This window comes from Hylobates moloch, unplaced genomic scaffold (assembly GCF_009828535.3).
Source record: "Hylobates moloch isolate HMO894 unplaced genomic scaffold, HMol_V3 SCAFFOLD_24, whole genome shotgun sequence".
Taxonomy (NCBI): Eukaryota; Metazoa; Chordata; class Mammalia; order Primates; family Hylobatidae; genus Hylobates; species Hylobates moloch.
The window spans coordinates 11,408,750-11,425,371 of record NW_026652299.1 but is presented as its reverse complement, the minus strand read 5'-3'; the positions used below and the strand labels follow the sequence as shown (position 1 = coordinate 11,425,371).

General features: G+C 35.1%; 1 protein-coding gene across 2 annotated transcripts in view; it reads right to left on the bottom strand.

Moving 5' to 3' along the window:
• LRP1B (LDL receptor related protein 1B) overlaps nt 1-16,622 on the bottom strand; it is a 1,938,417-nt gene that overhangs the window by 152,408 nt on the left and 1,769,387 nt on the right. For both annotated transcript variants that reach the window (XM_058434432.1, XM_032145942.2), the window contains exons 67-69: nt 14,080-14,196; nt 6,379-6,485; nt 1,235-1,364 (exon numbers count right to left, since the gene is read on the bottom strand). In XM_058434432.1, the coding sequence (XP_058290415.1) occupies nt 1,235-1,364; nt 6,379-6,485; nt 14,080-14,196 (354 nt within the window). The remainder of the gene's footprint in view (nt 1-1,234; nt 1,365-6,378; nt 6,486-14,079; nt 14,197-16,622) is intronic.

Genomic DNA, 16,622 nt, shown 5'->3' with positions numbered 1-16,622 from the left:
CAATGATATCTATTTGGTTGCATTGACATAAATAAAGTATTTGAATAAGTTCTAAGAACTGTATTGTTTGGGGATTTTAAATATGAATACATGTGTAATTAACAGAGTTAACAGAATGTGCAGTATTCCTTTATGATGCCGAAATTAAGAATAACAAGCAGCTAAATGTTATTTACAAGTGTAATATTTGCAAGTTTATAATATTTATAAGTGATTAGTCACAAGATGTAAATACTACCCAGTCTAATTAATTGACAGAAGTTATGATAGCTGCCTTTTTCCATGAGCTTGAGCTGGCTAGGCTTGCATTCAAACGTCTGGGCTTCTGGCCTTACGTTAGACCACTATGTAGTCTATCATACTTAATGACTTTGTGGTCTGAATTCCTTAGTTCAGGGATACTAAAAAGCTTTTTCCTTGAGTTTCAATTCCTTTTAATTGGCAGTGTTTGTCTAGGGATCTGTATTCATAAGGCGTCTAATAACATGTCTGTATTCAGTAAGAAAGGAATATGTGATCAATTAATAATATGGCCCATGGACATGGTACTGGGGCATAGTAATGTGTGAGCCTTGTACTTGTGACTCTGACCTAGTCTCTCAAGGTAATGTTTTTGTGGTCATACCTACATTATAGTACAGTTTTCCACCAATAATATTTCTCTGTAAGATAATGTAATTAAAATATATAATTAAAAAATAAAGTGCTTTAATGAGTATATTTATAGAGCCACCTAGCGCATAAATTGAGTAGTGTCTCTTTTTTCTGGCTTTGCTTTCAAACTTTACTCAAATTTTGGCCCAAGATGTAAATACAAACAATACAATTATGCTTCTTCTTAGCTAGCATCACATTGAAATGAGTACATTCTATTTCATAATCACCATTTCCATAACTAAAACCTGTCTTTTACTGTACTTATAATTTCAACAGATTTTACTTTGCTATCTTGGGGAAACAATTCCAAATGGTATAATAAGATATAGAAACCAGAAAATCAAATTTGGGGAAATTATGCTTGGATTCCATTCGTAAGTAATGATCTGATTTTCTAAAACACTTTCAAGACATGTGAAGCACACACTAATTAATTTATCCACAGATTTGCAGACCATTTCTTAAAAACGGTAAACGTATGACATATTTGCCACTGTTTTCTGCATATTGCTGCTTAAATTTAAATTCTATCAAGGTAAAATGTTAACTAAATGAAATATCACTTCAATCCCTTTACCTGGATCACAGCTTTTCTCATCTTCCCCATATTTACAGTCTTCATGGCCATCACATTTCCATTTTGCTGGTATACACTGACCATTGGAACACTGGAACTGATCTTTGGAACAACTTGTTTCACAATTTCTCTATGAAAAACAAGAGATACAATTAAAATTAAAATTTTAGAAACACTTCTACACACTCAAAAGATAAGAAAACTTATGTACAGAAAACCTGGAACTGATCTTGGAACAACTTGTTTCACAACTTCTCTGTCAAAAACCACATAGATGTAATTAAAATTGCATTTTTTGAAAAATGTTTACAAACCGAAAGACTAGACAACTTATGCATAGAAACCCAGAAGTGTAGGAACCATGTCTGCTATATAAAAGTGGCTCAGATACTAATATTTTAAGGCCATGACTATATAACAATTTTCCACTTTCATTTGTCCCTGTGAGTCATAATAAAACAAAAAATGGAAAAAAAAACCCACAAATTTTAAGGCTTCATCATACTAATTAAGTTACTCTGAGAGTATCATTATTCAGTAGATAGTTATGGAGTAATGGAATTTTAATAATTTTAGGTAACAATGAAGATTATGAGATAATAAAAGAGTTAAAGGATTATTTCTACCTGGCACAATAGCCCCAGCCACTCAAGAGGCTGAGGCAGGAGGACTGCTTGAGTCCAGGACTTTGAGGCTGTAGTGCACTATGACAGGCACACATGAATACCACTGCACTCCAGTCTAGGCAACATAGCAACATCTTGTCTCTAAACAATTTTTTTCAAAAATTATTTCTAAGCAACTACATCCAGCTTATTGGCTATAGGGAGAAGAAGGCTAAGGATATGGAATGTGAAACAAACAAAAATCCTAAGACAAATCTGTTTTGCATTGGCAAAGCTTCCCCTGGTGTTCTTTCTCCTGTCTCCATCTATTTTCCTTTGCACCCATCCTTTTACAGTTTAGTTGTTGTAATTCTCCTTCTCCTCTTTTCTGACATTGTTCCCTAAAGAACTGTGAAATGAACTGTCAAAATTTTCATTGCTGCTAGTCCATATACAGATTTTATGTGGAAGTCAAACAAGATGGCAAATTTACCTTTGAGGATCTGTATGTGAGATAAATGAAACGGAGTCACTGGTAATCACCTTCCCTGGGTCTGAACACTCTGGTTGAAATGGAATACTCCAATGAAGTGTCTCACTGGGACGATGTTTTCTGTTGTCAGTGAATTTCCATTTTTACCCAGATGTACTTGTCTGCTTCTTCCACAAAAAGTGTAACAATCTCATGGTTTGTGGAACTCCTAGCAAGCAAAGCACATTGAACTACTACTAGCTGCTTCTTCCCAGTTTCATCCCCATGTAAGGAAGGAGAGTTCACTTTCTAAATTCCTGAAATTTTCTCTTTGTGATAACAGTTTAAGTAGAAATGGAACTACTTAAGAAAAGGCTTTTTATGTGTAAGGATAATCTGAAATGTGGGATATCTGGAGTAAGCTACATAATAGCAAATGATGTGAAAGACATTAGAGAATGTCTTAAGAAAGACATGTCATATGTTTTATTCACCACTGTATTCTCCATACTGTTAGTGCCGGGGACATAGTAAACATCCAGTACAAACTGCTGAGTGAATTAATAAATTAATAAACTAGAAAATATAGAAAACAAATGTAAATTAACATCTCATATAACTTCATCCCAGCTCTACTGGGATAAAGATCATGCCTGTCTGTGAACCAAGTATCTAATACTGTCAACATGATTATAATAACTATCCAGTAAACATTTTTAGGAGCAATGAATGATTATCTCTGCAAGCGAGCTCATTTAAGTCAAACAGCTCAATGACCAATGGTACTGTTGTGTCATTTACTTATATAAAATACTGTTTGGTAAAGTAAGGACTCAAAAGAGATCTATACCTTGAATTAAAGTTTCTTTAATGTATAACTATTTCTCATTCTTCAGTTTTTTTAAATGCCATTTACTACTTGAAGAAAACAGGTCAGTTATACTATAGAATAGCTCACATTCTGAATTTGACTAATTGCATCCTAAGAATGTTGATACCTTTGCAACCTCCAAAGTGATTAATGAGCTTTTGCTTTTTAAGGTATTGTTGTGAACTCATTGATTTTTATATAGTGTATGTGTGTGTGTGTGTGTTTTAATCCCTTACCGTCATTTTTCTTTCTAATGCTCAAATTGCCCCTTTTGTCAGTGGAAGTTCAAGTTTGTTCTTGTGCACTTTGTACACTCTCTTAATAACCTCAGATGTTAGCAGCTCCTCTTGTCCATTTATTTTCTCAGACCTAAAATTAGGCATCTCTCAAAGCAGTCTTGTTTCCTTTAATTGGAAAATGGTATTTAGAGACCACTTGGTGAATTTCAGGATAGTCATTACGATTGGTTTATAATTGGTTTTAGGACTTTTCACTGGCAGATGTAGAAATCATATATTTTTAGAAAGAGAAAGATTAATCAAGATCTTATACTGATACTTTTGGATTTAATAAGAGAGGATTTTTACTTAACTTTTTGTTTCCACATTTCTATCTCCTTTCTTTTACTTTGAAATCTTGAGTTCTAATGACATTGACATAAATAAGAATTTGAACCACCCTACATGTTTCAAATTAGCAGAACCAATATTATTATTAACAATAAGTCTTTGGATGCAGTTTAAGATTTTTTTGTTCTTACAACGTATTATGCTAAATGTAGAGGAAAAATATTATAATTTAAAATCACTTTAAGTAATCATTCTCTGTGTGTGCCACAGAGATAAATACTTGCTATACAATTAGATTGAACCATGTTTTTAAACTTCTTCTTTGTTATTTTGTTATTAACAAGCTAATCATATTATCAGTTCCATTCATACAGAAACTTATCTTCACAATTCTCCCAATTTTTGTTCTTAATGTGAGAGTATTCTGTGTGTAATTCTGCTTTCTAGCCACTTGTTCAGTTTTTTTTTTTTGTCTAGACTGTAAAAAAAAAAAATCAACTACCAATTGTGTTAGCTACTTCATTACATATAGACTGCACTAAACATCTATAAATGTAGAGAAAAATGACTTTACTACAATTAATTTCATTTCTTCTGAGCCTTATCATGAAAATGTCTGGATATATGGAGATATATTTAGCCATCAAATCACTATGTCCACCAACTTATGGGATGAGAGACATGGTAATAAGGATATCTACTTTCACATGAATAAGATTTTAAAGAAGTAGTAGTATTTGATTTTGCATATGCACTTTGCATATCTTGTGAATATGATTCAAGATAAATATATAAGCCTTAAGCAATACATCCCCACCTCTTGATGTTTTACATATTATCCAGATTGGTTCAACATATTAAATAAACAAAACCAAAGCCAAGATATTTTCATGGGTGAGTTTAATTAAAATGTTTTTCTGCCTTAGAAAAGTTTAATGTAATTTTCAAATGTATGAATGCTGGGTAAATAGGTGGCTGGTAAATGAGTGTAAAAAATGTAACTCTCCTTTGTGTTTTAAAAACAAAACAAAACGGTTCGACTTTTATTTTGTGAAGAGCTCCATGACGAGAAGCAGTGTATTTTTCAACTTTTTCTCTTGAGTGACCTTTGCATCCTTGAGACTTAGGTTTTGCTAGCCCTCAGGCGAGAAATTACACGTGTTTGTTTTCAAAATCTAGGCTGTTGAATGTGCTTATTGTGACTTTTCCAAAATGGCGAGAGAAGGGAGAATTTTCCAGTCCCACAGGAAATGCCTCAGGGCTGGAAGAGACCTAGTTTGCATGAATTCTGTAAATACCAGAGATCTGTAGTGTCTCCCATAGACGCATGAAATCAGTGGATGCCTAGGGAATCGAGAACTGAAACACAGAAACCTCCAGAGCTGCAGCGAAAATCCTCTGGCCAAGTCTATGGTCAGCGGGAGGGCATTCATGAGAGGTGAGTACACATGCTTCTCAACCAGAGCAGCAGAGCTTTAGGGAATCATTGCAATACAGGAGGCATGGTGTACACTGAGGAACAGGATCTTTTTGTTGTTGTTGTTGAGGTGGAGTCTCACTCTGTCGCCATGCTGGAGTGCAGTGGCATGATCTCAGCTCACTGCAATCTCTGGCTCCCAGGTTCAAGCGATTCCCCTCCCTCAGCCTCCCAAGTAGCTGGGACTATAGGCATGCACCATCATGCCTGGCTAATTTTTTTGTATTTTAGAAGAGACAGGGTTTCACCATGTTGGCCAGGATGGTCTCGTCCTCCTGACCTCGTGATCCACCTGCCTCAGCCTCCCAAAGTGCTGGGATTACAGGCGTAAGCCACCACGCCCGGCTAGAGCTCTTTTTTCCTTCACTTCTGTCTGGACTTGATTGCACAAACCTTGTGTTTCTGATATTATCCATGTGAAATCATTGATACTGGGATATGAGAGCTTGGGGTCCTTTTAGATTTGACTGAGAAAAATATATATAATTGTGTTGTTTATTATTTTTAAAGCATCATGGAGTAATTAATATCTGAAACCTAAGGACATAAATGCATAAATAACAAATTGTATGAAGTATTATAAATGTTAGCACAAACTAAGTTTATAGAATTATCCAAAGGATTTGTAAACTTTTTCACTTAAAGCTGTGTGTACATAGGACTTATTATAAATGGATTGTGATTCATCACCGAAGCAAAGCTCAACCTGTGGTTTCATGAAAATTGATGACCCACATCGATGTCTGTAAGACTATATCTATTGAAGAGAGAGACTGGGGAGAAGAAACTGTTCAAAATGCATAAAAATATTAGTGCTGACTATAAATACTGCAGCAAATTTATGAACTAATTCACAGATGGCAGGGGCATCAGCTATAGGGAATAGGGTTTCCAAACATCCTATTCCCACAACCCAGCTATTCACCAGTTGAGGTAAAACAGACTATAAAATTAACTGTCAATAGCAGCACAAGAGCTATTCCCTGTGCTGGGGATGTGGAGCACAGCACATGGATATAATACTTATCTCAATGAGTCAGGAGGAAAGTATTTCTGAGCTGTCCTTGCCACACTTACTGGACTGAATAATAATAATCACAAATGTGGTTCTAAAGAGCTGCTTCCTTTTTGATTTTACAAAGATGCCTACCTCATCAGAGCCATCTGCACAGTCAAAATCTCCATCACACCAAAACCTTGAAGAAACACAGTCCCCATTGGCGCAGAGGAAATCTTTCAGTGTACATGTCTGTGGCTCTGGGGATAGAAAAACAGCACAGGGTTATTCTGTTATATGTAAGTGCATTGTAAAATTTATATGACATATGACATGAGGTAGCATTAAAGAAAAAAAAAAGTGGTTAGTCAAACAGAACCAATATATTGTCTAGGAAAAATCTCATGAAGTATCTATGGTACATACTATAATAATTTTTCAAATTTATTTTTAAAGTCATGAATAAAGACAGAGGTTGCAGCGAGCTGTAAATGGCATTACAAAAACAAGTTGGAACATAGGACAAAAGATAAATGGTCTACTGTTTAATAAAAATAAGCCTGAAAACGTACCTATTGTCATACTATAACGATCTTTTTTAGTTGTTGGAGTTCTATGTCATTTTATGTATTTAAGTAAGTATGACATTTTGTGACTCTCTGTACACATGGGGCTGTTTATTATTAACTGGGCAGTGAGTCTAGCCTTTGTATTTGACTTTTTATTATGTATTCTGAAAACATTCTAATTATTCAATTTTGTCCCCAGAAAATCTGGAGTTCCTGGAACAAGAAGAGTATATAGGGATAATATTACACAAAGCTAGTTTGTAAGATTCGTCTTTAAAATCTGCACACTTGTTTATGCCATTGTTTATTGTGCCCTATATCACTTGCCTGTCAATTTAGATAATTTAGCAGTTATTGATTTAATTATGCTGTCCCATATTCCACATAGGGCATAAGCCACATAGTAATGACTTACTACTTGGCTTAATTCCTATTGGAATATGTTTCATCTGGAAAATGAAGTAGGATTTCAGAAATTCGTTCATACAAGTAATCAATACGACTGCTGGATATCATCTCTTGTTTTGTTTGTGTTCTCTAAACAGGACTGATATCTTACATGATGAAAGACCTCTTCGTGTTTTCTCTATTTATTCCTTGTATTTGCAGCTGTATCACACATAATAATATTCTTACTGTGTCAAGAAGCAATAACAAACAGACATTAAGGAATATCCATACGATGCCTGATTTTCTGCACAAAGATTGTGAGTAAATCAGTCTGCATTTGGATTTTGCTCTACACAATCCCTTGGTTTCTACATATAGAGTAACATCTTGATGGTTTGGTATCATGAGGGCTCCTACATTTCTATATAAAGAAACCTTTTCAGGGCAAGGCACGGTGGCTCACGCCTGTAATCTCAGCACTTGGGAGGCCGAGGCGGGCAGATCAGTTGAGGTCAGGAGTTCAAGGCCAGTCCGGTCAACATGGCAAAAACCCGTCTCTACTAAAAATACAAAAATTAGCCTGCCTTGGTGGCAGGCGCCTGTAATCCCAGCTACTTGAGAGGCTGAGGTGGGATAATTACTCGAATCTGGGAGACAGAGGCTGCACTGAGCTGAGATCATGCCACTGCATTCCAGCCTGGGCGATAAAGCAAGACTGTGCTTCGAAAAAAAAAAAAAAAAGAAAAAAAAGAAACCCTTCAGAACATTGGATGGGAAGAACTATAGAAAAAGTAATGTGTGTCAGCAAGCATTTCGTTCTACTCTGCTACTTAGTTTAGTTTAAAACAAGACCTTCATGGTGTAAGACAAGGTGCCATTTGATAGAATGGGAAAATGCCCTTAAGCGGATAATCTTCTCATGTTCCTACACTCCTTTGTTTAGTAAATGTGACAATAGAAATTTCTCTTTTTGTTTATATAAGGTATTCACATAGATTATGCTTTAATCTTAAAAATAACAATACTAATATTTATTATAACAATAATAATAATTACTATCTACTGATTGCTTATTTGTTGTCAGGTACTAGGTAAAGTTAATGCAAAGTACTTGAATTAACTCACCAGTGAAGTTTTATAACAACTCTCTAAGGAACATGCTATACTTGTACCCTGTTTTAGATGCATAAATTGAGGCACAGAGATGATAAGTAACGTACTTCAAATCACCGAGTGTACAGAAGAGCTATTAATTGAACTTGAATCAAGACAACTTGATACCAGGGCCTGTACTTTCTCCTAGTAGGCTGTATCATTGCTTCCCATACAATTGAGGAAAAAATAAGCGTCCACATATTACAGAGATTAACATTAAAGCCCTGGGAAGCCAAGTTACTTATCTAAGGTACATGGCTAGCAATATCTGTTTTATTAATAATAACAAGAGAAAACTCATTTGCTCTTATCATCATTCCATACTGAAGCCTTTTCGCCCTCCTGGTTGCAGACACATGCAGTTTTATTCTTAGAGGAAAGAAATTATAGCGAAGTATGTTCAATTTATTTAACAATGGAAAATAACAGCCAAAAATTTTTTCATTAAAAGAATAAAGAGTAAATTTAAAACATATCATACTTACATGTTTAAAAACAGCAGAAGAAACATGTAATTTCATAGAATTGAGATTTGTAGAATGGGACTAATTCTTCCTCTAATGTTCTAATTTGCCTTTATCCTATTTAAAAGTAAGTGTGCTCATCATGTGCTAAACAGCAAAGGCTTCACAGGCCTTGATAAATTTTGCTATACAAAGGGTTGAAAGTTGTTGATGTAGGTTAAAAAAAAGTTATCAAGCCACTAGTTGAAAGCATTTGCCCAAGAGTTCCACAGAATGCTCGTTTTATAGAGACTTTGTCCTAACATTATTAATTATTCTGCTTCAAAATGGAAGTAGAGAGGCTGAGAGATGAGCTGGGAAAAGCTTTTCCAGGGAAAGTGGAAATTCTGCATGTTTCTATCATATTTTTTAAAATGCCAGCAAATCTACTTCTGAATAATAATCATGAATTATTTATACATATACAAATACCATCAAGGAATAGGGTACCGAGACTATTTCTAACCATCACTCATATACCTCAGAATCTTTTGCCACTAGATAGCTCAAAAATAAACTCTCTCTTGAGGAAAATGTAATTTAGTTATCATGGAAAGCCCTAAGGAATTTTTCCTTATTGCTTATCTTACCTTTGATCTTATTTGGATAAAGTAAAAGACCAGTTTTCAGACTTTATCATGAAACTATTTTTCTTGCGAAAGAGAACAATAACAACAACAACATGACTGTAGTAAAAGCTAACCCATCTGAAAAAAAAAATTGAGTGTGACATTTTCCCCTGTATTTCCAAAATGCTATTTTCATGCTAATTTTCTCTGATATTGCCTATATCCCTGGACCAAGAGTAGATGGGGAACTCTACATGGGAACAATTAACCAGGTTTTCCATAAACCTCATCTAGACAAGCCAGATTGGCAACCAAGAAGCTTTTTCAGTTTATGCTTTCCATGTTTCAGAAGGCTAATTGGGATTCTTCAATAAGAATAAAATATAAAGGGCTGAGTGTGGTGGCTCACGCCTGTAATCCAAACATTTTGGGAGGTTGAGGTGGGCAGATAACCTGAGGTCAGGAGTTCGAGACCAGTCTGGCCAACATGGTGAAACCCCCTCTTCACGAAAAATACAAAAACTAGCTGGGCACCATCGTGCACACCCGTAATCCCAGCTACTTGGGGGATTGAGGCAGGAGAATCACTTGCACCCAGAAGATGGAGGTTGCAGTGAGTCAAAATTGTGCCACTACACTCCAACCTGGGCAACAAAGTGAGGCTCCCTCTCAAAAATAAAAAGAAAGAAAGAAAGAACAAAATACAGGGGCATCATTTCTTTCAGTACTGATGGAGGCAAAAACATACAACCACAGAACTGAAAAGAGCTTTGGAAGTCAACTTACACAAAACTGAAGAAAATTATGTTCAGGAAATAAAAGTGGCTTTCAAAACCATAGAGTTAATGGCAGAGCAGAAAGACTTTTGGACTTCAGTTTCTCTACTATCTTAAGAACTCTTAGTGATAAGTTCAAAAGTTATATGAATGTTGATGTTAGCATTTGACAAGAATTTTTAGAATACAATTAGTATAACTTATACTCTATACAAATAATCTGATAGAAATTCAGTGTGAAAGTACTAGAAATTCAAATAAGGCAGAAGCAGCTTGTCTATGTAAACCTAAATTTTTAATTACTTGTTATTTTAAAATCCATTGGATTTTTAGTTACTTCTTAATAATATAAGGCTATAAAGTAATTTATTTTGTAAATCAGTAACTTAGATGGCATATATGACATATTTTATTTTTTGTTGATAAAGATATTATAGATGTTGAGATTTCTCAATTATTTCCAAACCTCTGATCCAGATTACAAAATAACTCCAGTGACAATCAGATTTGCTTGTTTTGAAGAGCAGAAATAATTGTTGAAGCAAAGTGTCCCTGTTGAACACTTAACGAGGGAAATGATAAGCAGAGGATGATAAAATGACAATGAACTAATTATCCTATGTATATATAAAAATATAGAAAGCATATTAAATTTAAAATGTAATTGGCAGTTAATTGCCCCACTACTATTTGAACTCTTCCCGTATCTATCACTGGACTATCTCCAACACATTAAAAAGTAAATGCATGAAATCAGATTCATAAACAAAGAAGTCCAAAAGTGACTTTAAATTATGTTGCTGTTATTTTTCAACTACAGTTATGTGTTACATAATAACGTTTCTAACAACATACAGTGGTGGTGCCATAAATTATAATATTTTTTCTGTACTTTTAAAATGTTGATAAGCAAATACATACCATAGTGTTACAATTCCCTGTAGTATTCAGTACAGTAACATGCCGTATAGGTTTTTAGCCTATGAGCAATTAGCTGAACCATATAGTTTAGGTGTGTGGTAGTCTTAACATCTATGTTTGTGTAAGTACACTTGACGTTGTTCACACAATGACAAAATTGCCTAGCAACAAATTTCTCAAAATGTATCCCCACTGTTAAGCAACACATGATGATACAGATTGATTTATATGTCTGTGATATGTGTCACTACATAATAATAGCTAACAATAACTGCCAAATGTAAATCAAAGTGCTTAACACTGATCAATAATATTTAGAAAACAGGACAACATATACCACAGCCCTAATATATTAGGACAGTGATGTGCATGTGTGTGTGTGTGTCTGTGTCTACAATTATTTTCACAGATAACAACTGCAAATATCTTGATAGATTTTAGTACAGCAATAGTATTTTTTTTCCTAAGGCTTGTTTCTATATGACTAATATTTTGGTGCTCCTCAAAGATATAATTGAATTCTTTTCTCGTTCTTTATTGACTAAATTTCTGCCTGTGTAGAACTACTGGCATTGTCAACGTTGAAACCTTCCCATTTCTTCTGGCCTATTCAAAATAGTATCTTCAAGCCCTATTCAATCATCTAGATCCCTGGATCCATCTTCTTACATACTCTTACATGTTCAAAACATGTTAATATACTTTGATATTTGCCTTAACATACTCTGACATTCCCCTTACATGTGTAAAATGTAAACATACTCTAATACTTGTCCCATATAGGCCTACTACTCTTCCATAATACAACTGTAAAATACTTCATTCTTGCTCACTGTCATCTCTCCTCTGCAACTTCATCAATATTACTTATCTTAGTCGACAAGCTCAAGAGTGAACAGAAGCTAAAAGAGAACCACACATAATTGGGTATTTTATACCGGAATGCTTGATATTGCAACCACTTCCCTTGCTTTTTCTTAAGGGCACTGTGGCTACAGTGATTTATCACTGAGTTTCCACAGTGACAAGTGAGAGTCAGTGTTCTTTCTCCTTCCTTTCTTGTGCCAAAGGCTGACTTTTAGATGTCAGTACAATGATATTCCGCCACTTAGAAAACCCCAGCAGACTCAGAAGCAGGAGAGCCCTTCCTTCTTCTCCTGCTTTTCTGATTATAGCAGTAGGCTAACTTCTCACATAGATGCAACCACACCATGAATAAAAGTTCTCCAAGACAAGTCTCCAGAGTTGGCCTCTCATCCACCCTCTTCTGCTTTCAGCATCCTTCCGTTATAAGGCATTTGCTCTCAGTTACCTCATTGATGATTAACACCAAATATATCAAGAAAAAAGCTAAGTAGATATTTGTACACTTAAGTTCTGTTTCATAAATAAGCAGAAAGTAGATGCATAATTGTGGGTTTTTTTGTATTTATGCTTCTATCCCTACCAGCTCCACCCCGTCAGAATTTTATTTTAATCATTAAGTGGATCAGAGAACTTTCATATACAGTTTTCAAAAACTGGTGATTAAAGAAATCTAAAACTCTGTTGACTCTCTGCAATGCTCTTTATCTTTCTAAAGACTACGACCTGTTACAAGATATGTATGTAAAGAGGGAGTTATAAAAGTTTCTATATTCAGGGTATTCTGTAATCACAATAATCCAGAGATTTCGCGCTTAATATACTTCATTCCCAAAGACAGGTCTGATTAAGTTTTGAAAGTTATCCAAAACATTTGTTGGTATTTTGCAAGCCAAATAGCCAAGTGGTTTATTAAGGCTTTCACTCTACTAATTATATGCTTTAATATAACATATTCCTATGTAGATTTAGTCTTTTGCCTCTGGGGAAATGAATGCTCTTAGTCCAATGAGATGTCTGCAAGAATAGACATTATCATTATTAATCTGCATCACGTCTTCTTGGAAGTACCAGATATAAATATTTAATAAATGGAATTTGATTATTATCTTATCTTAAACATGCTTGTATAGCTTTCTTTGTTTAAATGACAGTGTATAAAAGTGCCAATAAGAAATATATTCAGGCCGAGTGTGGCAGCTCACGCCTGTAATCCCCACTTTAGGAGGCCAGGGTTTATCGCGTGGGCCCAAGAGTTAGAGATCAGCCTGGGCAACATGGCGAGATCCCGTCTCTACGAATAATAAAGAAAACTAGCCAGGTGTGGTGGCATGCTTCCGTAGTCCCAGCTGGAAGGCTGAGGTGGGAGGATCACCCGATCCTGGGAGATCAAGGCTGCAGTGAGTCACGATCATGCCACTGCTCTCCAGCCTGAGCAACACAGTGAGACCTTCTCTCAAAAAATACGTATATATATTCTGAAATAAATGCTACAATCTGGAGATACTGTCACAATTTTATATAACTGCCATACTCTTCAGAAAGTAAAATTTTGGGCTAATTATTATTTTTAAATTTATTATATAAAATGGAGAAGGCGGATAACAATAGCGTTATTCTATTTTCAGAGAAATGCATCCTGAATATATAAGGTGTTGACTACTCTAGAGAGAATAAGTGATATTTCACTGAAATATGCTCATGGGCGAATTTGTAGTGTAAGAGGATTTGAGACTGAAATGAAATGAATACCATTTGTTAAAGAATGAGATGTTTTGTAGTGACTCCACATCATTCAGCTCATTGTGTGAACTCGCATGGAGGGTTTCCTTCATTGCATACTAACGGGTTGCATTAAACCTCATGATACTTCCATACCAATTGTGAGAACTGTAACAAAATAACTCTTAGGATAAGCATTTCAATAATTCTACCATTTGAGATTCAGGTAGTCTGAATATTCTTGTCCAAATGTGAATATATGTATAAAAATGTGAGCCATAAGACAGACAGGTTCAAATTTATACCTTAACAGAACTAAAAATTGCCATCCTGCTTATTGAACGGGCTGTCAAGCTCAAAACATTATTAGGCAAGAATTACTTACTGCAGTTTTCTTCATCTGAATTATCACTGCAGTCATTTTGGCTATCACACCGCCAGTGATCTGGAATACAGTTGTTGTTTTTACACTGGAATTCATGAGGTCCACAAGTCTTTTTATCTGTAATGGAAAGAACCAGAGTTTGCATTGTAGATTTCCATGAAGACATTCCTCACAATGTCCTGGCTGCCATGCCAAATCCATGGCATATAATGTTTCCTCAATTCAGTTACTAAGAAGCATCCTTAGGAAAAATTGAAGGCAAGTGCTGAGGAAAATATATATTTTTTGTCTTGTTTTATGTTGTTGCTGTTCATGCTTTCACCGTGAGCTAAGCAGTAAGAAACCGATTGGACCATCCAATCAAAGTCAACACAAATCACTTTTTAAAAAATCAAAATTGGCCGGGCATGGTGGCTCACGCCTGTAATCCCAGCACTTCGGGAGGCTGTCCTTTCCTTTAGGACACTTCCTCTCTTATCCACCCTGTATTTCTGCAATGAAGCAACAAAATATATGGTTATTAATCAGATTCTGTGGTTGTCATCTTGTCTTTCTCCCTAAGGAGCTCTTATTCGTAACTGATCTGTGATTAGTTGTTCTTTCTAAATCCTGGCCACTGCCCACTCATAAACTCAAAGGTTATAATAATGCTTCACATGTGTACAGAGTTTGAACATTAATTATGTGCTATCTCACATGAACCTTTAAACAATTCCACTGAGTACCAGGAAAAGTATTAACTAGCCTTTCACTTTACAGATGGTGAAATAAAAACTTTTGGAAATTTAGGAACTTAACAAATTTTCACTATTATTAAATGGCACAGCCAACATAAAAGAAGTGTGCTTCTACTCCTGATCTAGTGCTTTTTACAACAAATGTAACTTACATCTATATCAGCCAGAATCAGAATGCATGTAATAAGAATTTACTTAAAATTTAAATCATATGTATTTAAAGAGTAATATTGAACTATATAGAGCTAAAACAGTGCTCCATTAAACCTTAATGTGCATATATATATAAGTCATTTGGGAATTTTGCCATAATGGAAATTAGGATTCAGTAGGTCTAGGTTTCCAATGAGCTGGCTGGCAATAATATTGCCTTTTGTCTATGAAGCACACTGAATAGCAAGGTTCTAAAGTATCAAAATTATGAATTAAATAACTCTCAAATGATAAAATTATAAGCCTTAATACAATACACAATTTAGAACACATTTCCCTTTCATGTACTTAGATCAACTCCTTATCAGCCATACTGGAGATGGATAGTGAAGTGCTTCCAGTCTCAGACTAGTAAAACAAATTAGCTAAAGGAGTGGGTAAGTTATTGGTGGTGGTTTTGTGCTTTACTTCGAAATGCAACTTGTAGAATTCGACTTAAATAACATTAAGAAAGCAAAAGCGACTTAGGTATACTTATGAAAATTAAATACTGAGCATCTATTGAGGATCCAGCCTCTTTGCTAAGCATTTTCGTACACAGAATCACACCCAATCCTCATACTATTTTAAAGTATTGTTACATTTATTTAAACATATGAAGAAAATAACTCTCAAAACATTTAAATAATTTCTCCAATCTTACAAATATGTTAAATGGCAAAGTAGGAATTTATATCTAGCTCCAGCTTCAGCAACATTTTATCAGAGAAATTCTTATGATAGATTTCAAATGCATTTTTCTATTTAGAAAAAAAAAAAAGTATTGCCTGAATTTCACTTCCTCCTTTTCTTCCTGCCTGCTAATAATTATTCAGAATGTCAAGTGCAATGTTTTCTGCTTTATATTATGTCCACTTTGTCTGTGTTATATTTAACTTTAGGTTTAAAATTTGGCCTAAATTTTGCAGAATTTCTAATGTGACATTCTACACACCTCAGTCAATCAGGAAACAAGTTAGGTTGAATGACCACTGAAAATATGAAGTTTTGTACTGAACAATTTGTATGTCTATTTTATTTGCCAGTTATAATAAACTCTAAAAATACTGCTGTATGTGTAAACATTAGTCTTATTTACTCCTTGCATGTGTTGCTTGTATTTTTTTTTTTTTTTTTTTTTCCCCTGGAGATGGAGTCTTGCCCTGTCCCACAGGCTGGAGTGCAGTGGCATGATCTTGGCTCACTGCAACCTCCGCTTCCTGAGTTTAAGTGATTCTCCTGTCTCAGCCTCCCGAGTAGTTGGGATTACAGGTGTGTGCCACCATACCTGGCCAATTTTTGTATTTTTAGTAGAGACAGGGTTTCGCCATGTAGGTCAGGCTGGTCGTGAACTCCTGACCTCAGGTGATCCGCCAGTCTCGGCCTCCCAACGTGCTGGGATTACAGGCGTGAGCCACCATGCCTGGCCTGCTTGTACTATTTTTAAATAATGTCTTAAAATTTTAGGATATAAGAAAATAAGAAAGATAAGACTGGACCGGAGAAACAGCCCATGTAATCCAGTTTTATAACACTGACTCCCAGCACAACAATTCTCCTTGACTGCCAAAGGTTAGTATTTGGTAATGACAATCAATTTAATAGGTTTTTTTA